The sequence below is a fragment of the Rousettus aegyptiacus genome, unplaced genomic scaffold, assembly GCF_014176215.1.
Source record: "Rousettus aegyptiacus isolate mRouAeg1 unplaced genomic scaffold, mRouAeg1.p scaffold_m13_p_2, whole genome shotgun sequence".
Taxonomy (NCBI): Eukaryota; Metazoa; Chordata; class Mammalia; order Chiroptera; family Pteropodidae; genus Rousettus; species Rousettus aegyptiacus.
This window is the reverse complement of record NW_023416295.1, coordinates 131146600-131167961: the sequence shown is the minus strand read 5'-3', so window position 1 is coordinate 131167961 and position 21362 is coordinate 131146600. Positions and strand designations below refer to the sequence as shown.

Below are 21362 nucleotides of genomic sequence, written 5' to 3'. Positions count from 1 at the left end.
ATTCATTTCTACGGGAGGAGGTCACTTAGCTTTCGCTTCTGGCCTCTTCCCTGCTTAGGGCTCCACCCTACAGCCTTCATTCTGTCTCAGGTTTAGGTTATTTAGAGCTGGCAATCATCCTGGGTTGCCTGTGTAGGTTTTAGCAATGAAAGTTCCACATCCTGGGAAATCCTTAGATCCAAGTAAATGAATGGTTGGTCACCCTATACATGGTACCCTAACTTTAGGTTGGATGTATACATGCTGAGGATTTTCAGGGTTGACTGGATGATCTCTATTTCCCTGGGCCTCTGTCCTATATAGGAACAGTCTCTTTGAACCATTAAATTTTTTTTTTTTAGTGTTCTTTCTGAAAACCAAGTTCCGGGCCCTCCTGGGAGGCAGCTCATATATATGTAATTTAGCTTGACTTCAGTGGGTAAAATAGAAACTAAGGGTAGATAGACAGTGATATGGACAAATAAAAAAGCAAAGGAGGGGGAGAACAAAGTGTAATTTAGGACTCTTGTGGGTTTAAATTTCAAAACATTGTAGAAAGATCTAGAGTATAGTGGCCTATCACATAGCTGCCAAATATGGCGGCTGTGGTTGGAAGCCTCAAGTCACATTTAAGACCTCCCCTTTGTTTTTTTCTCTTTCTGTTTTCCCTCATCAAGCTGTTGCTTGGCATTGTGCTTCTTGGCTCCCATGGGGGTGGGGGTAAATATGGCAAGTAGGATAGGGTCAGTGAACTAAGAATGCCTGCCAAGCATTTTGCTTCCTTGGCAAAGTATTCAAGGGCATAGTGTCTTGGCCAGATAAAAAAGAAGAACCTTCACCAAACTAAGAAGATTTTCCCTCCCCTGGATTAGAGAGAGGAGAGGAGAAAGAATAAAGATCTACAGGGTCCTGAGTAAACTCAAAGACCTTTAGAACCAAGAGGCAGGAAGAGTTTAAAAAATATATATTTGTTTTATAAGCAACCCCTGACTGTTTCACCTGTTCAGGTTCAATATTCCTAAACTGAATTTCATCAATACAGACCCACTCAAAATAGACGCGCTTAGCACATACCTAAAACAAATAAGAATTTCTGTAATATTTAAATTTTCATTTTGTTTCCATTTGAAAAGTTTGGGGGAAAAACAACAGAAAAGCACCGAGAATAACCCCCAGTGCCCATTTCTTAAAATTATATGTTAAGATTTCACAATTTTTGCTTCAGATAATTTCCTATACAAACAGGACGTTATAAGTATGTTGAAGCTTCCTTTCCCTCTCATTCATCTCCCATCCTCCTCAGAAGCATGTGTCATCATGAATTTAATGTTTATACTGTCCAAATTTTAAAAAAACTTTTGCTCTCTCTATATAATATACATTATTGTTCTGGGCGTTATTTTATATTTACATTAATTGCACCATATTGCTTTTAACAATATGTAATTTGTTTTCATTCACATTGTGTTCAAAATGTGTCTGTCCATCTGTCCATGTTGATACATGTAAGTCTAATAAATTTCTTGTAGCAGCCGTATGGTTTTTCATTGTATAAATGTTTCTCAACCTTTCTTTTATTATCTCCCTAAAGAAAATTTAATTACAAGCTATTAAATGAATCACATTAATTTTAATTTCTTGCGACAAGAGAAATTAAATACTAAGGAATAAGAGTTTTGTTGGATAGGATTAAATATTGGAGGGTCACTGCCAAACCACATTTAAGATTTTTGGTGCCTCTAAGAACTAGTTTTTACCCTTTTCAGATGACATCAACACTGTTGAGAGAGCATGGTATAAATATACCATGTCTTAAATTTTTTATTTTTTAAAAATGCTGCAATGAGCGGCCTTAGCTATGTATCTTCATGCATATTCATTAAAATACATACCTCGGAGTTATAAGGGAATGTTCATTTCAGCTTTGCTAGATCTTGTTAAATTACTCTCCAAGTGTTTATGCTAATTTTCTATTACACCAATAGGGCCTAATTTCCTATTTTTCCACTTCATCAACAATACTGGAGTCCTCAGACTTTTCGGTTTTGCCAATCTTGGGTGAAATGGTATACCAATGTTTCAATTTGCATTTTTCTAATTACTAGTGAGAATACTTTCATATGTCTATTGGGCAATTGGGTTTTCTCTTACGTGAATTGTTTACACCCTTTGCACATTTTATGCTGACTTTTGTCTTTTTTCTTATTGATTTGTAGAAAGAACAGGGTTCCAGTTATCTATGCCACCCCTAATTTGGTGGCATACATAAAATAACCACCATTTTATTAAGTCCGTGGATTCAAAGATGCTCTGAAGCTTGAGCTCCTCTAGATTCACGGCCCCTATGTGAGAGCTTTCCATGTGTTTTCTGAATCTCTTTTCCCCTTAACATTCCATAACAAGCCTAAAATTAGAATTTTGGACTTTACAACGCTGTCCCATCACGGGTCGTAAGGGTTCCATTACTTGCCATGTGTCTTGGGTGGGGCCTGCCCCTCTTCATTTTCTCCACTAGAGGCGACTTTGGACAGGGACCCGTTCGGAGAAGGCGAAGACCTTTTCTACGACGCCGGTTGGTGAGTAGAACCTTGATCGACAAGGGCATTTTCGAATGGCTCTGAAGGAAGCCGCCGAAGTTTATATATGTACAGCCAATGGACCGACAGGTGTGTAGCCAACGACCAATGAGGACTGCTCTTAAGCGGAGCTTGAGGGCGGTGCTTTCCTGGAGGGGCGGATGCAGGGTAGAGTCCAGGACAGACGCTGGGAGAATCAGAAACATATCCGGTGTTGGGAGAGCTGAGTAGGCTCTTGAGAGGCGGGTAAGAAGGTACGTCTGAAGCAATGACTGCGCAAGCCGGGAGTGCCGAAGGGAAGGATTGGGTTAGCAGTTATTGTCCGAACACTAATGAGAATAGTCTCCATTTTCGGACAGACTGCACCCAGTGGGAACAGGCCTTGCTCTGCGACGGGACTCCAGAAAGCTGGGCGGCGAGGGGGAAGACGGGAACTAGTACTGCGCGTGCGCAACTGAACCGGGGTGGGGGAGGGGCGGGTGCAAGTCCCCTGGGTTTTGGGGGGCGTCGAGGCGCCCGTTCTACGTGGGAGCGTCAGCCAAGGCCAGTTCTTAGCCTCCCTTTCCTCCTTCCTCCTACTCTGCGTTCCTCCTTCTCCTACGGGCCCAGGCCCAGCCTCGACCTCTGGGATTCTGGAAACGTCCCCCACCCCTTCCGAGGTGAATGAAAGCGAAACCTCACGGGTTTCTGGTCACCCCTGCCCCACCCGACCGGTCGCCGCTCTGCTACAGCTGCTCTGGCCGGGCGCCTTTGGGTGAGCGGCAGGGGCCAGGTCTTGAGAAAGCGCCTTGTCGGGCAGGCTGCTCTGTCACGGCGGGGCGGATGATGTCACATTCCTCTGTGACACGCGAGGCTCCTTAGTTACGTGGAAGCCAAAAGCAGAGGCAGGAGGTGGGAAGAGACCAGGGCTTGGCCTGGCTTCCCAGCACTACTGGGCAGCCCCGCTCTGGTCTGATTGGTTACCTTCGGACAGGTGAGGTGGCTTGGCTTCGTTTGGTCCTGAGCCTGTGGGCGTCTTACGCAAAGTCCGATCAGGAAAGGCAGCGTTGGCGCTGTTTTTTTCTTGTGCCTACTTGCTGGAGCTGTGGTAATAAGTAGTTTGTGGTATTCTTTGTATTAAGTGGAATTTCTACCCTGTACCAGCCTAGGTTGCATTGTCCACTGCATCAACCTTTTATTTATTGATCAATTACAAAAAAAAAAAAAAAACCTCTCTGAACTTGAGACTCTGTTCTAGCAATAGTTGGTTTGTGAATGTGTAATCCAGTAGAAGATCTGACTGTGCCTGAAACACAAAGATTTTAAGGTTAAAGGTTAATGGAGAATGGGCTTTTCTAGTTACTTATTGATATTTGTTTCTGTTTTATCAATATGTAGTTTAAGAATTCAGTTCAAGAAAGATTATTCCAGTTGCACAACCACATTTCTTATGGCTTATGCGAACACTTCTTTCCGTAATTATTAGATTTGCTCTCTTTGATGTTTTCTTATTCCTCTTGATCTGTTATTTTTTTGTTCTGGCTTCAGTAATTTGTTTACATTAGATTTTCTGCCATTTTTCTCCAGTGGGGACAGAATGGTTGAATCCTTGAGAAATGCAATCTGTAATTTAGATTCAGAGTTTCCTTCTTACATTATTTATCTTGTGGAAACATGGTTTGGTACCCTCTCTCTTACGTTATATACTGTTGATCTGACTGAAGTCTTACTCTCCTAAAGAATAAGATAAAATTAATCCAGATGGTCGGCATTTCTATATTTTTTCCTGTTACGGATATAGTTCATGTTTATTGTGAAAATGCTAAAAAACAAAACAAAAGCGGAACAGTGTGATAGAATCAGCATACATTAATTTTAAAAAAAGGAAAAAAATATTTCTCTTTACCCGTGGCCGGAATCAGCTTAAAGAAAACTTGCTTTTCTACTCTAGGGTTTAAGAACAGAAAGAGTACCAGACTTTGGAGGTCAGAAGACCCCCTAACTTGGTTCTGGCTCTGCTATTTATTTTGACTCTCTTGTTGGTCAGTACCAAGGTCCTTTTAGCACTTTACAATGATTTCGCACAGATTTTCTTACTGGCATTCAATAAGCTTGGTAGAGCCAGATAATTATCTTTATCTTACAGATGAGGAAGTGTAGACGACCATAGGTAAAATGATTTACCTAGAGTAATGTGGTAGAAGATGGCAGAACTTGTGACTCCAAATCCAATACTTGTGCCACTATTACTCTGCCTTTTTGAACTTTCTTTTTCCAAATCCAGTACTTGTGCCACTATTACTCTGCCTTTTTGAGCTTTCTTTTTCCAAATCCAGTACTTGTGCCACTATTACTCTGCCTTTTTGAACTTTCTTTTTAATCTTTAAAGTGGGACTAATCATTCTTACCCTTTCTTCATGAATCGATGTGAAGATCAAAGGGGGGTTATGTATATAAAAGCATTTTGTAAGTTGTAAAAATTTTATATAAATGTAGTCAGTGGTATTATGATAGAAGGTAACTACTGCTGGCTTAAAGAGTTTCACTCTATTTCATAAACTCCCCAAGAGTATTATTCTCCTCTGGGAAAACACTGAATATTCTCTTGATGTTCAATCTTCTAAATTTTCCTTTGCTACTTTGACTTCACTGTAGAAGCTGGTAGAAGTGTCTTCCACTCAACTGTGTTGTTTCCCCAGAGTTTCTAACAAGATTTCATGCAGTCGTTTTTATACACATTTTTGTTTTCCAAGGACAGTATTAAAACCAAGGAATGAGAAACTGTAGAGGTTGGTATTTAGGGCCATTGAGTGACTCCTCAAGGTAGGTTCCCCTCTGAGCCAGCTGGAGAATGTTAATTTGAGGTTATCAACGTTCTAGATCAGATAGTGGGGTCTGGATTTCTCTGGAGACTCCTAGTTACGGTTCAGTGTGGGAGATATTAAGTGGAATCATGCAATCAATCCGCTCTGAAGGTGCTTACAATCATGTGAGGAAGTTTTGGCATAATTAACTGAAATCCAAAACACTTGAAAAAAGAGCTTTAAGGATGAGGATTGAGTAGGTGTGCTGTTTGTCTTAATCTGTGCTGGATGTCATTTGGGCTAAATATGGGGTTACTGGGGAGGGATTGCCGGTTTATACTGGAAGATGATTTTATGTATTTAGGACATTGGGCCTTCTTACTATTCAATGTCTGTCGAACAGTTGTATTATAGAAAGGGAGATTCAATATTGTCAAAGTTTGGTACAAAAAGTAATTTATTGAAGGCATTAGATGTTCCACCTCCAGGTACTGGTTTGGTTCTGAAGCAGTCCAGTCCCCTAAAGAGTCAAGATTCAATGTTAGCTAATCCAGGGAATTTGGCCCAAGTTAAGAGAGATGGGGAACTGAGACATACAGGGTCCAGATCTAGGACAATCAAAGCCCTGCCCTAGTTGAAATGGAATTTCTTAAAACTAAATAGACCTACTTCCTATGGGTGGCAAGGAAAGCATCAAGCTAATGACTTTATTTCATCAAAAGCCCTACCACATCAGATTATCACTTAATGGTTATTAGGCTGTCTCAAAAGGCCTGTGGCCCTGTGAGACTGGAGGTGCAGTATACAGTGCCAGAAGAGAGACATGCCGTTTGAAGAAAAGTCATTTTACCAGTAAAAAAATTTATCACGTTCCTCTAAATTCCAGTGTATAATTTTCTTAGACTTCTACCCACCCCTGTTTAATTTTACTTTCTCATTTAGGTAAATATTAAAGCTTCAGAATATAGCTAGCTGTAAGTTAATGTTTTAATAATTTTTTAAAAATGAATTTCCAGGGCATATGTAAATTAGGCCTGTGATAAATGTCTTCTAAAACTAGACTATCAATAGACGAAGTGTACACTGAGGACATGCAAGTAATGGGTATTTACACTAGTGACAACAGTGGTTAACATATGGAGCCAGTCTTATGTATGAAGCACTATTCTAAGCAGTTTATTTGTATTATCTCACTTAATTCTCAACCCGGTGAAGTAGGTAATATTATATATTACTCTTTTACAAATGAGGAAACTGAAATACAGTGAGGTTAAGTGCCAGAAACTGCTGCACGTCATACAGCTAAGGAAATAATGGCCAGGTTTCAGGTGTAGCAGGTCATGCTCTTAACCACTATGCTAGGGACATGGTTATACAGAGTATGAAAACTAATCAATAAAAACTGCTTGAAAATGATAAATAAACCTCTTCTTTTTTATTTAACCACATGGGATTTTTCTTTTCTTGTATCAATTTGGCCCCTTTTGAATGTGTAAAAACAGGGTTCAAGATGGTCAAATTACTACAAAAGGAATAAAGAACCATAGCTCACAAACTAAATGTTTAAATGTGTGAGTAGTGCTTCTTTGACTTGCTGGGTTAATGTTAAATTGTATACAGCGAGGCAACTTCTATGCAGGTTCCAGCCTTTAGCAGGCTTTTATTTTTCAAAGGCAAGAAAAAAAATTGTTTAATACATACTAAATGCATGATTGTTTCTATTTTGCATTGCTTTTGGCCATTCGGCCATGTTTCATATCCATTATACTTAACAGATGTTGGAATAAGATCGCAGAAAATTGTTTGTTTTTTTAATTTAAAGCTTGGCCCTTGATTATCTTTCATTTTAGGACAAGGGTAAGAAAGATACCTACAACAAAATAAGTGATTTAACAAAACATAAGACATAGATGTTCATCGATAAGAATATTTTTCTCCTGTCTGCCTCTGGTGCTCTTCCCTCCCCAAGTAAAAACAGACCACAAAATACCACAAAACAGTGTTTTTACTTAAGTTTTTCTTTCTTAAGTAAAGCTATTCGGAAGTTTTGTTTTGTTTTTGGGTGGCTCTGGACTGGGAGAACCACAGAATGGTGACACTTCCAAGAAAGCTTTAGCAGTATATGGCATAACAACTGATTTTGACAGATTCTGATGAGTTTAGGGATTCCTGCTCTCCTAAGGAAGAAGGTATAAAATGAAGCTCTGGACCAAATGAAAGGAATTTGGTTATGATTAACACCTGAACATTTACTTGTCATTTACAAATGCAGTGCAGGCAAATTTCCCATGCATTCAGGAGGCACTCTCCACATTGCATTCTATGTAAATAATCCCACCTCCATGTTTTAGAGTTTAGTATAGAATTGGGGAATGGGAAAGAGGATCCAGTTTCTAGATTTCTGTTTGAGTTGGGGTTCAAGATAAGACAGACCAATGCTGGTATTGATTTCGTAATGGGCTTATTTTGTGATAGTGTGTTGGGACTACTATACTGAAGAATTTTTGAGTAACCTGTAATGTACTTTTTTTATTTATTGTGGTAAAATATGCATAACATAAATTTACCATCATAATGCACTGTGTGTGTGTGTGTGTGTTTTTTTGGTTGTTTTTTTTTTTACTCCTACAGCACCCAATCTTCCTAGGTGGTCTCCCATCCAAGTACTAACCAGGCCCGACCCTGCTTAGCTTCTGAGATCAGAAGGGATCAGGCGTGTTTACGGTGGCATGACCATAGACTAATGCACTTTAAAAAAAAAAAAAAGGCAAAGATTTTTATTTAACTGTGAGGGAGGCACCTCTGGAATGTTAGCTGAGTTGTTTGGTTAATGGTTTTAAATACTTAAAACCCTGTTAAGAGCCAACTCTTCCCAAGAGTGAGAATACTTTTGGTATGGGACTTGATATTTTTGAGTTATGAGTGCAATTTAATCTTGTTCAGCTGAGTTTGCTTATTGCTCATTGAAATGTAGATATCTTTTCTGTGCAGCTTTTGAACACTAGTTGAAGTTAAGATAGAAACCTGGTTAAGTGTAGTCTGTCTAGCAAAACGTATAAGAACAGTTTTAATTCATTACTTATCTGCACCTTAGTTCTTGTCTATTTGGAACAGACCTAGAACAAATTATCATATTTCATTGGTTTTAAGACAACTATTTTCCCCTTACATTTTAGCATGTCTGAAATTATGTAATTATACATGTCATATTAAATGAATACTTTATTACATTTCTTTCCCCCTCATAAAGCTATTATTAAAATTGCTGTGTATCTTTGCATCTAGAAAATTTGGTAGTTATATATTTCACTTAAATGTTAGAATAGGTAGTGATATTAGAAAACTGGTTTTATTTATTTATGATTTTAAATCATAAGCCACTACTAAATCATGGAGAAATTCCTATTTGCCACCTCCCTCCTTACCCTCACAACCTTTGATGGTTTTGGGCTTTCCATCTGCAGTTGTAAGAGTCCCAGAAAGGCAGTTGGTACCCCTTGGGAAATATGAGAGTGGACAGAGGGAGGAGTTTCTGCCATTCTCCCTAAGTTTCCACTCAATGGGGTCTGGTTACAGAGTGTTGCCCCTTTCTGACTAAAAATTCCCTGGGTATTTGAGGATTTACCCCGTCCTTTTTTTCAACTCTTGAAACTAGAAGCAAGAGTTTGAAACTGGAAGCATCATTGTGATTACTACTGAGAAACTTGGCTCTGAAGGTTGCTTCAGTACTGTTGCAAGTTCTGTCTAGGGACATCATTAGGGGCGTTAATGGAAGCCTTAAACAAAGACACTTTCCAGGTACTGGATTCTGCCATGCTGTAAGTATGCTCTCTAGAGGACATAGTCATCATGATTATGGAAGGCTGTGGTTGGCAGTGCAACTGCCTGCAATAATTGCACCATCTAGATCAAGAGGACTCAGAGCCCCGTGACTTAGAGATGAGAGCAACAGCTTTAGTAGGTTCTCCAACTTATCCCTGTATCCATCCTTAAGAACAGAACTAACAAAAGAATTGAGGTAAGTAGGGATGGTAAGAAAGGAAGGTGGAAATCAGAGAAAGCACACCAGCCATTTTGTTTCATTTGTGAGAGAGACCTTCAGGAAACATGTGATGGTGTGCTTTTGAACTCTTTAAGAATGTCATCTTTCCACTGGGCCAGGATTTCTCAGGAAATCAGTTTTGGGATTATAACTTGTATTGCTCAGATGAATTTTGCTGAATATTGGGCTAGTGTTGATTAGAATGGGTGGGAATAATTGGCCTGTCTTCCGAAAAACTTTCCTTTTGTTTTTCAGTCCCTTTCTTCCCTGCCTTTTTGGGTAGATTTGAAATGGATAGGCATTATGGGTCTGATAAGAATCTGGAAGTTTATTTTTAGGAAAGATGAGAGCTATCGATGAGATTTTTAGTTCTGTAGATTAAACATTTATTTAGGATTGCATTTGAGATAGGGGAGGGAGCAAAACTTAATAGCTTGACTTTATGGTATTGATGTAGTGTTACCTGGGTATAGTTCAGTTAAAAAATGCCCTTTCCGACATATTGGGACAGTTGGCAAAATCCGAATAAGGTCTACAGATCAGATTGTGTTAGTATTAATTTCCTGATTTTATCATTGTTTTCGGGATATAGACACTAAAGTATTTAGAGGAAAAGGGGCATTGTGTCTGCAGGCTAGAAAAAATATTTTTAAATATATATTGCTATATATAGAAAGAAAATAAAGCAAATATGGTGAAATAGTAATATTTAGTTTGGGTAAAGGATATGGAGGAATTCTTTGTACTATATCAACTTTTGTAGGAAAGGTTCTAAAATTGTGTTAAAAAATCCTTTTGACACAAATTCCTTTTTGATAGAGTGGCGGTAGGAACCTTCCTCTTTTTAAAACTGAATCCCCTTTAGTTCAGTTCTAAAGTACATTAGGTAGAAAGCTTCTACACATGTATATTTAAAATGCAAGTCCTGGTGCCAGACCCAGCTTTATAGTTTTTCTTTCTTTTTTTCTTTTCTTTCCTTTCCTTTTTTCTTTTCTTCTCTCTTTTCTTTCTTTTTCTTCTTCTTTTTCTTAAATATTTGAGGTTCTGTGCCTTTGCTCAGGGAATTCAGTAGCATCTTGAAACAACATAAAATTGCTTTCTGTTTCAGTGACTAGGTTTCTTTAACAAGGTTACTAATTGAGAATTTCTCAAAGAAACAAACTGTCTTTTAAAGGTGCAAATTACCTTCTGAAAGAATAGAAATCAAATGCTTGTGATGAAATAGTTTGGGGAGAGAATGGGCTTTTTTCTCTGTCCTCTTTAAAATGGTCGATTATGATTGCAAATGTATTCTAGAAGGAAAAATACAAAAATAAAAATGGTTGCGATTTTAAGTAGCTTTCATTTTTCTTAATTTATAGCAACTTTTGTATGATTTATGTTATTATGTATTTATGTCTTTAAAATAACCTTTCTTCCTTTTATCCTTTATTCTGCAGAGTGGAGGCTGTGTCCCACAGACTCTGGCATCATGAACGTATTTGATCGGAAGATCAACTTTGATGCGCTTTTAAAATTTTCCCACATGTAAGTGTTTTGACCTTGACTACAGTTTCTTATTGCTTTTACTCTCATATCTGGCTTTTCCCTGGTTTATTAACTTTACTAGAATTCCAAGGATATGACAAAAACACCAAGATTCTAAGGCTGCTGTGTAGTCATTGGAAAGCCACTTAGATATTCTAGTTTTGATACTGATTCTTCATAATTTGGAGCTTTTGGCTCTTCTCCAGCATTCAAGATTCCCTGTTAACCTATTGTCAAAACATTTTTTTTTTAATTTAATATAATTTTTATGTATTCCTCGGGAAGGAGAAGAGAGGGAAGAGATAAGATTGGATTGGTGCCAAAGTGATAGCTGTTATTAACATTCTTTCCTAGAACCCCTTCAACACAGCAGCACCTGAAGAAGGTCTATGCCAGCTTTGCCCTTTGTATGTTTGTGGCAGCTGCAGGGGCTTATGTCCATGTGGTCACTCATTTCATTCAGGTAAGAGCAGTTTTCTCTCCTAATTGCTGTTGTACAAATTATAATTGGAAGAGACTAGCTCAGCAGGGTATTACAAGTCTATGATTCTCCTTAATCTTTTTCAATAGTCCGTGATCTGAACTCAGCCAAAGCCGGCCATTAAATCAGGACATGTAGAGCCATTTAAATTTTCTGATAATTCCGCCCTGTCTAGATACTCAAGTATCTAGATACAGACATACATGCTGGGGTTCTTCTGCATAGTTGCCTTTTTATCCTTTCCTCCATTTTTCCCTTTTTTTTTTTTGGTCTGAATGACTGTGGAATGCCTGGATACAAAACACCGATTGTATGATTAATTACCAGGACAGGCAAGGTTGAAATCTTATCTGCAGGGTTGAGTGAAACCTTTCAATAACACAGTTTTCCTGTGTTGAGGGAGAGCTTGTTTGGTCAGCAGAAATAAAAGGGATGGTTGAGGAATAACCAATAAGGTTGAAATTCTCACTAGCCAAGGCTTATCCCTTTTAGAGTAAGTCCTCTTCAGTGTAAGTACAGGGGTGTGCTTGCATTGGCATTGGCACTGCTGTGAACTATCCTTGTGCTTAGGCCTCTCCTGCTAGAGGTTGTGTGAAAAGTTACTTTCAATACTCAAAGGATAGGACTTTGATCCCTTGAGTTTAGACTAAAACATATTCTACCTTTTAGGCAAGAGCGGCCTTTTTAAATAATGTAAAATAAAGTTATCCTCATTTATGGATTTCATATTTGTGTATATACCTACCTACTCACTAAAATTTATTTGTAACCCTAAAATCAGTACTTTTGTAGACATTTGCAGTCATGTGGAGCAGTAAAAAATTTGAGTTGCCTGTCCCATGTTCCAGCTGAAGTTGAACAAGGTGACACACTGCCTTATTTCAGGCTCTCAAACTGTAAACAAGTGTCCCTTTCACAGTTTGTTTTGTGAGACATTTTGTATTTTTGTGCTTTTTGTTGGTAATTTTACAGTTTAAAATGGCCCCCAAACATTGTGCTGAAGTGCCTTTAGTGTTCCTAAGTGAGAGAAGACTGTGACATGGCTTATGGAGAAAATATGTGTGTTAAATAAGCTTTGTTCAGGCATGAATTATAATGCTGTTGACTGTGAGCTCAATGTTAATGAATCCGTAATAAATATCAAAGTGTCTTTAAACAGAAAACACACACAAAACAAAGTTATATGTTGATCAGTTGATGAAAATGTTGTGACCAGGGGCTCACAAGAACCTAACCTTTTATTTCCCCCAGGAGCAATTGTTCAATATTCACGAATTCATTGTTTATAGTGACTTTATAGAACATAACTACTGTGAAAAACAAGAATTGACTCTATCTTTAAAGGGAGGAAGGAACTTCAGCGTCTATATACATCCTTAATGATTTCTCTTTGTTTCTGATGACTTTTCAAAAAGAGTTTTTTTCCTGCCAAAATGAAGGCATGTTCATTGTAGAATTCAGATTAAAGACTAATGATAAGAAGTAAACATAAAACTCCATAATCCCATCACCTAGAAATAACTGCATACTGTTAACATTTTGGTACTTGCCCTCTGTCTCAGTTCATTCAGGCTGCTATCACAGAATATCATAGATTAGGTGGCTTAAATGACAGAGTTCTCATAGTTTTCAAAGCTAGGAAGTCCAAGATCAAAGCACTGGCAGATTTGTTGAATGGTGAGGATCCACTTCCTGGTTCATGAGTGGCCATTTTCTGGCTGTGTCCTCACAGGATGGAAGGGACAAAGGAGCTCTCTGAGTTGGCTTTTATAAGAGCACTAATACCCTTCCAGAAGGCTCCACCCTTAGGACCTAATCACCTTCAAAGACCCTACCTCTTAAGTACCATCATTTGGGGGTTAAGACTTAAATGCGAATTTTTGGAGGGACATAAAGATTCAGTCTATAGCACCCTCTCTGTTGTTTTTTCCCTCTCTGTGTGTATATGTGTTTGTGTTTATGTGTTTGTTCTACAGGTGGGAATGTGCTTCAGGCACATCTCACACTGGTTCCTCTTTCCTATTTCTTGGTCAAGAGTCATAGTTTAACTTGGGTAGTTGTAGTCTATGGACTCTCTAGGCCATGATCCTAACCTTATTTTTCAAGTCTTCTGGTTTCTCTCTTTAGCCCCTACTGCCTTTTCCACTACTCCCAGTTAGAGGCAAATTGGGAAGATGAATATTTGTATCTAATAAGGTCTCCTTCAAAATAAATTCAGTACTTTCAAGTATTTAATTATAGACTCTGGATTTTACAGGCTGGCCTGCTCTCTGCCCTGGGCTCCCTGGGATTGATGATTTGGCTTATGGCAACACCTCATAGCCATGAAACTGAGCAAAAAAGACTGGGACTTCTTGCTGGATTTGCTTTCCTTACAGGTATGTTAAGGAATTGGTCTAACTTGTGGTAAGGACTGTTGTGGTATTTTTTCAGGCAAAGGCCTGAGATTTGTATGTATTCTTATTCACCCCAACTGGTATACTTACTATCCAACTTTATATTTGAAAGTATTTGCCTCGTACTGCTTTCTTATTTCACGTAGATGCATCTTGCTTCCTTATCCAGAGAGTAAGCTCTTTGTGACTAGTGACTGACTTCTACTTTTGTATTAAAAAATAAGCATTTGTGTACTTGAATCACAAGCTTCGATAGTATTACTTGTTAATGGTAGACGTGGGACTAAATGAGGCCCAAGAATCTGATTTAGTTGGACTCAACACTGGCAACTATCATAGGAACATCTGTTCTGAATCTTACAATTAGCTAAAGCCATACATTGAGATCTATCACACAAGGCACTTTGCTGATTCTCAAGAAAATTAGTAAAAGCACGGTACTTATAGAATTATCATTAAGGGAAACAGGACTAAAGCTACATAATAAAAATACTTACAAAGCAATATTAAACTCGTTCTGAGTGGGTCTAATCTATACCATGTTGAAGAAATTGTAGAAAGGTGAAGATTTAGAGATTAAGATTTTTTAGATCAGGAAAAGCTAGTTTTCGAAAGCATTAAGGGATGGAATAATCAGGAGAAAGGAGAGTAGCCAAAGTAGAGGAAACGTTAGAGCCAGAACAGGTTGCTGCTGTGCCCTCCTGTTGGCAAGTGTTCACGTGCAGAACTGGTCTGGCCTTTTTTGCTACGAAGGGAGTCAGTCCTGCATGACTACAAGGTTGCTGGCCATAAGGCTCTGCTTTACTTTTCATCCTTTAATTCTAATCTAATTCCCGACCTGGCCCATGTTACAGGCTCACACCCCTCCTCTCCACAGTTTTGCAAACAAATGTTTGACATATCCGTTTCATTTTTCCTGATCTCTATTCCTCCTGGGGTCATCCATGATTTTCAGCTAAGAGGACAATTTTGCAGTTCTGTTTATAATGAGGTATTTATTTATGTTTCTTGAAAACAAGGAGACTATAAGAGATTTAATTACTATAGTCCTTTTTTTTTTTTCCAGATAGGGACTTAGATATAGCTAATGCTATTAATGATCAGCTTTTGGATGAGGGTCCTCTTCAAGAATTGATGGAAACATTGTGTTCTGGGGTTTGTTGTTTTCTAGGTGTTGGTCTGGGCCCTGCTTTGGAGTTGTGCATTGCCATCAACCCCAGGTAACTATTGTAGTCGTGTCTTGTTTTTTTTATTTTTACGAATGTACCTACTAAATATAGACTGTATTTGTATAGCCCTCAACTAATGGTCTTTACCTTAACAGCATCCTTCCCACTGCTTTCATGGGCACAGCAATGATCTTCACCTGCTTCACCCTGAGTGCACTCTATGCCAGGCGCCGTAGCTACCTCTTTCTGGGAGGTAAGTATGAACTGGAAACAGGGAGAGAGTCCGTAGCCAGGATTTTCACTAGGGCTATTTCCCTGACTATTGGGTTGAAATAGAAAGCCTTCATTTTGAGGGGAACATAGGAATAGCCTTAATGGCATTGCTCTACTTGGGCTTCTCTCAAGACAGCTTTTTGTTATTTCTTACAGGTATCTTGATGTCAGCCATGAGCCTGATGCTCTTGTCTTCCCTGGGGAATCTTTTCTTTGGATCCATTTGGCTTTTCCAGGTAAAACTGCATATAATTTTCCAGTGGCCATTTGCCTCACACTTTTTCTTGCTTAACCCTAAAGCAAGATAGACCAAGAATCCTCTGGCATACTCACCTTTGTTGAGCAATGCTCTTGGAGCCTTCTGCTGTCAGTGAAAGTTAAGACTAAACAAGTTGAACATTGCTAAGGAGAGGACGGTTTGCTCAGAGATCATTGTTCTAAGACCAGTCCAGCAGCAGCAACTTGTTAAAAATGATTGAAGCTCTTCCAGTGACCTAAAAAATAAATGCAAAATTGTGCCAAGGGAAGTAATGTGTTCTTCATCATAGGCTCGGTTCCCATGAATGTTAATGTCAGTGGTATTAGCATTTGATGTACTTTCGAGTGGCCAAGAGCCAAAAGTATGGCTTTTTTCCCTACTGTGTCTACCATAAGGTAACCTCATCTCATTCTTTTGTTAGGCAAACCTATATTTGGGGCTGTTGGTCATGTGTGGCTTTGTCCTTTTTGATACTCAACTCATTATTGAAAAGGCTGAAAATGGAGATAAGGATTATATCTGGTGAGTGTGAAAACTGCTCTTTAATGAGAATGAAGGATGTGGCACACTGTTCAATTCCGCAGCTTTTTCTGAATTCTAGGGACCATCCTTTGATCCACCTTTCTGTCTACATTGGTTGGGATAAGAGTGGAGCAGATGGCATAGGCTGAACTTAAATGGGCAAGCTTCAGGGGTGTATGTGGCAGGATACCCATGGTTTGGAACTATGCACCAAATAGCATAGTTACCCTCAATTCCTGAAAGAGGTCACATTTTAAAAAATTAATAATATGTATTTATATACACATACTTTTAATAGTGGTTACCTCTAGGCAGAGGAGAGGGAAAGGGATTTTCCACCTTTTGTTCTAATTTTATATACTTTAGCAATGAGAAGATATACATACAATTTTTTAATTTGTATAATTTTTCATGTTGTGATCCTCTCAAAGTTAGTGGTAGTTCAGGGTTCAGAGTCGGGCCTCTATAGAGTCTAAAGTTCAGTGTTTCTTTTCTCTGTGCTACATGGCTTCATTGTGTTGAAAGGATCTCAGACACCAGAGTTTTACTTCCTTAGTTGGTGGTGGAATGTTGGTGAAGCTGACTCATGGGGTGGGGTTTTTATGTTTTGCATCTTTGTGGGTTTATAGATAAAGGAAAGTAGGAAGTGCAATTTGTAATCTGGTTCTCTTTCAGGCACTGCGTTGACCTCTTCTTAGATTTTGTTACTCTCTTCAGAAAACTCATGATCATCCTGGCTATGAATGAGAAGGTCAGTCAGCCTACCACCCACCCAGAGATGAGAGAATGGTTTCTCCTGGGCTCAGCACCTGTGTATACTTCAAATCTGAAAACTTGTTTATACACTGTGTAGGTTCAGGGTTACTATAAGGCAAGCTACTTAAGAAGTAGACCAGAAATCTTTAGCTGATGGAGACAAAGGAACAAGTGAAAACAATTCTTTTTTTAAAAAAACTAATCCCTAAGATTAGTATCAAAGGCAAAAGAGTTCAGCGACAGCAAGAAACAGTCTACTATAAGAAGAATTCAAGGGTATAAAGATAGTCATGATTCAGAAAAGGATATTCAAAAGTGGACCAGTTTTATCCATTGTTGGTCTTAATTTTTTTCCAAAAAAGCATTCTCTATATGGTTAGTGTCAAACGTAGTCTACTTCTGGAGGAGGGGAACAAATGCAACCACACGAGCTTTTCTTAGAGACCTTATGGAACAAGAGACAGTGTAGTGGTGGTCAAAGCAGATGACTAGATAGGATCAGTGGTTCTGTGGTCTGTGCCACAATGGGACTGAGCACCAAGCGGACGCCCCAGTGTCAGTCAAAGCAACTCAACTTTCACTTATTTAATACACTGGGCTTCCACTCAAGATTGAATGAAGAGTTCCACTGGACTAGATTATTTCTAAATGTCAGTTTATGCCCAGGATTTATGCTTCCTTCTCAGGCCTAATGTAAAGTCGGCCTTGACCTCCCTTTTAGTTCTTTCAGGGTAGGCGGCCAGTCCGCAGCCTTCACTGGTTGGGATCTGAGCTGTGATGTTTGTGAGAAGCCAAGAGTGATCAGGTAGTCCACATAGGTACTCTTGGCATGGGAGTGAGAACAGCTGCTTAAACTTTATTCTTGTCAAGTCTGTCAGCAACTTGGGGGACCACAAGTGGAAGATTGTTAAGGTTCAGTTCCTGCTACCCTCAGGGAGCATTTCTCATTCCTTTGTGTTGTCTTCATCCCTTCCAAGCCCTAACCAGAAGCAGCCAGGTATTGGCTCACTAGAGTTTTAGTTTGAATGTCAGATAGCAAAAATTAATTGGGTAATTTTTCTCCCATTTCCAGGACAAGAAAAAAGAGAAGAAGTGAAACGACCATCCAGCCTTTCCCAATTTGGCTTCCTCTTCCTTCACCCCCTCATTTCCTCTTTGCACACATTACAGGTGGCGTGTTCTGTGATAATGAAAAGCATCAGAAAAGCTTTTGTACTCTGTGGTTTTCTCTATTTTGAATTTTTTGATCAAAAAAACTGATTAGCAAGATATAGTTTGGAGTTTGGCTTCATATTTTTGGGCTTCTTCCCACCCCTTTTTCTGTCATTCCCATCCTTAGCCTCTTCTGCTCAGGCAGCCAGTCCGCCATAATGAGTGAGACCTGCAAAGGGAGCCAACTCCAGGAGTCTGCTTCCTGACTGTGCTGTACCAAGTGAATCTGAACTGTTGGGCAGAGCCACCTCGGCCCTTCCTTCTTCGGCACTGTTTGGTTGGTGCACAGTTCCTGTGGGACTGGGCAGTGTGTTTTCCATTGGAAAGAAGTTCGCTGGTCCCATTGTTACTTGGGCTCATTATTTCTGAGCTTCTGTCAACTCCTACAAAGAAAATGAAGAGCCTTTTCTGGTGGATGTTTTGCTTTTCTGTGCTGCCCAAGTTGCTGTTGGTTTGGGAAACATACCTTTCTGCCTTGCCATCAGGAGGATTGTGGATTTGTGTGTGTTCCCTTTCCTGTCCCTTGTCCGACCCTCAGGGAATCTGACTGCTTTCCATTCCTGGGGTGGAGGATTTCAGCCCAAAGGGAAAACTAATTCCTGTCAGGCATTGATGAAAAGGCTGATTATGTATTGCAAGGTAGAGCAGAGAATTCTCAAATTTCCCCTGGTCTTTTTTTTTTTTTTTTTTTTTTTTTTTGTTATCACCTTAGTTATTGAGCGGCCTCTACTGGGTGGCTATGATTAAAGGTCCCAGGAGAGGAAGAACAGGGAAGGAGGAATGGTTGAGCCTCTGGGGGTAATTGTAACTGATTCTACCAGACAAACCTAGATAAGGAGTTGTTTGTTTGGGACAAAAATCCCTCTACTGAGTGGTTCTTTGTTCAGATCAACAGAATGAAGCTGTGATGGCTTGGGAGGCAGCATTCATAACAGTTCTTTGGTGCATTTTTCTTATATTCCATCCTGGTAATGTCTCACCTGATAATAGGTAGTGTCAAGCCAGAGATTCAGAGCAGGAGATAAGTGTTCATCTTACACATGCACTTTAGTTTTTGGCTGTTTACTTGTTTCCATAAATCTGCAGCCTTCCTAGCAGGGCCCCGGTGACCTGCAAGACACCTGATTCCCTGCAGCTTTGTGGTTGTTAAGTGGCAGAGGGCAGTACTAATGGGGATTACCAGCTCCTTCTCTGTGGGCTGCCACAGTCAGGTAGCACAGATGGGCGGGCCTTGGGAGCAGTGTGTCTTTGGCTACTCACAGGGCTTCCGTGTAAGGGGAACTGAGGCATGGAAAGCTCATTGCCAAAAGGACACCGTATTTGGCTCTCCCTGTTCACACTCAGTACAGTTACCTAGTATACTGGTTTGACCCAGTGGCTACTGGTCTGCAGTGCTCCACATCACTGTGCCATTCCATGAAGTGATTTGTTCCCAGACTCTGTGTTCCTGGAGAGGCATGCCACTCAGAAAGGCTTGCTTCCACAGATGATACTGCCCTCTGAATTACCTGCTGCCTCCAGCCTGTGGCTTGAGTACTTAGTAAAGGGACTTCCTTTCCATTCAACCCCCAATAGCAACTCCATAAATTTGATTCTCTGCTAGGCCTGAGAATCTGAGTTACATCACTTGAAGCCAGATTCCATCTCTTGTGCTTTTTTTGCTTGGGATAAAGGAGTTTTTCTTTAGAAACAGTGCCAAGAATGACAAGATACAAAAAACTACTTTTAAAGAAAATGTCTAACAGGTTTTTAATACAGTAATCACTGTAATTTTCACTTTCTTTTCTAGTTCCTTGGTTTTCAGCTCAGGCTGCATTCTCTAACTCATAATGTGAAGACAGAGGTGTTTTTGATTAAGAAATATATGAAATCTACATAGTCTTAATTTGTAAAAAATAAAATTCATTAACCTTTTCTGGTGTTAGTGTATGTTAAATTCAAGGCCGTAGCTGAACATGGGGCTTGGGTACTGTCTGACTTACTAGTCAGATAGTGGGGCTGGGAGTGGGACAAGAATTTCTGCTCTAGGTGTGAATAGAAACAAGGACCCCACCACTACCACCACTTAGGTGCTCTTTCTGTAGGCCAGCTTGCCACAAAAGTTGGAGATTTTCTCTGTCCAATACATAACCCAGGCCCTTTTCTGGTCCTCCCCTTCCCCAGCCTATATTGTAGGTGGTTGTAGTAGCACTGCAGTTGGTTCAGTGGGCAGCCAAGCTTTGGAGTTTGGGGATGCGTAATAAAAAGGCATAACCAACTCGCTGCAAGTACTATGAGTCACCATTATGGCCACACTATTCCAAGTACTAGGAATCATCAGTGAAAAGCATAAAAATTCTTGTCCTCATAGTTTATATAACAAACCAAAGTTTGCATTACAATCAGGTTATTCCATTTTGGCACGTTTGCCCTCTGGTTGACATGTTTATTGTAGTCTTAGCTTCTTGTTAGGACTTGATTGGTTCATCCAGGTTACGCCAGTTGAAAGACAACTGTACTGTTAAGGCCCAAATTGTGGTCTCATTTACCCACTAAAAGGGGCAGCTCCTTGGAGAAATGGTGCATAAAAATCTGCACAGGAAATGTGTAGGATGAACCTGAAACAATGTTATTGCAGAAAGCAAAGAAGTTATCAGAGTTGACTAGTATAATTTACAAAGACTCAGGGGCTAACCTAAAGAGGCTCCTACTGGCCAGAGATGGGATTGTTTCAGCACTGATAATTATAAGTACAATGGATTGAAAGCAAATATTTTAAAATTTATAATGATATTTTTAAAATATCACCTTTGGAGGATGCTAATGCAAGTAAACAACACTACCAGTGAAGTTGTGAGTTCTATATTTAAGTACTAGTTTACAGGAAACACGAATCAAAGGACAATGTTAAACGACATCACAGGATGCAAACAGCAAAATCCAGTAAAACTCTAAGGACAAACAACTTGGTTCCTGAAAAAAAAAGGGGGGAGGGGGGAGCAAAGAAATAAGAACAAAACCAAAAGCGGGAAAGGATCCCAGAAATTAAAACATAAGAGCCATGTCAAGAAAATGTAATCAATGTAATGATGTAGACCTTGTTTGGATCCTGATTAAAATAAACAAACTATAAAGCAAGAGGGAGGAGGGGGGGAGAGAGAGATTTTGGGATTTGATTTGTGGTAACCATTCTTTAGCATGGGCCCCAAGGATCCTGACCTCATAGTATTCATACCCTCTCACATTGAAGCAGGCTGACTTATATGACTGAAGGATTACTCCAGAAGTGTGAGTGACTTATGAAGCTATGCTATTGACAAAAAGGACATTGCAACTTCCTCCTTGGCTCTTTGGTTTACTTGCTCTTGGGGAAACCAGGCACAGGTTCTGAAGTCCTTGAAACTGCCC

General features: G+C 39.5%; 1 protein-coding gene and 1 pseudogene across 1 annotated transcript; one reads left to right on the top strand and one right to left on the bottom strand.

Moving 5' to 3' along the window:
- Positions 1-2670: 2670 nt before the first annotated feature.
- Positions 2671-19889, top strand: TMBIM6 (transmembrane BAX inhibitor motif containing 6). Its single transcript, XM_016151802.2, has 10 exons — positions 2671-2809; positions 10820-10907; positions 11262-11370; positions 13646-13766; positions 14956-15004; positions 15109-15206; positions 15383-15462; positions 15907-16007; positions 16683-16758; positions 17836-19889. Exons 2-10 carry the CDS (start codon positions 10852-10854, stop codon positions 17857-17859), a joined length of 714 nt encoding a protein of 237 aa, XP_016007288.1. The 5' UTR covers positions 2671-2809; positions 10820-10851; the 3' UTR covers positions 17860-19889.
- On the bottom strand, positions 7961-8079 carry LOC118614560 (annotated as a pseudogene).
- Positions 19890-21362: the final 1473 nt, after the last annotated feature.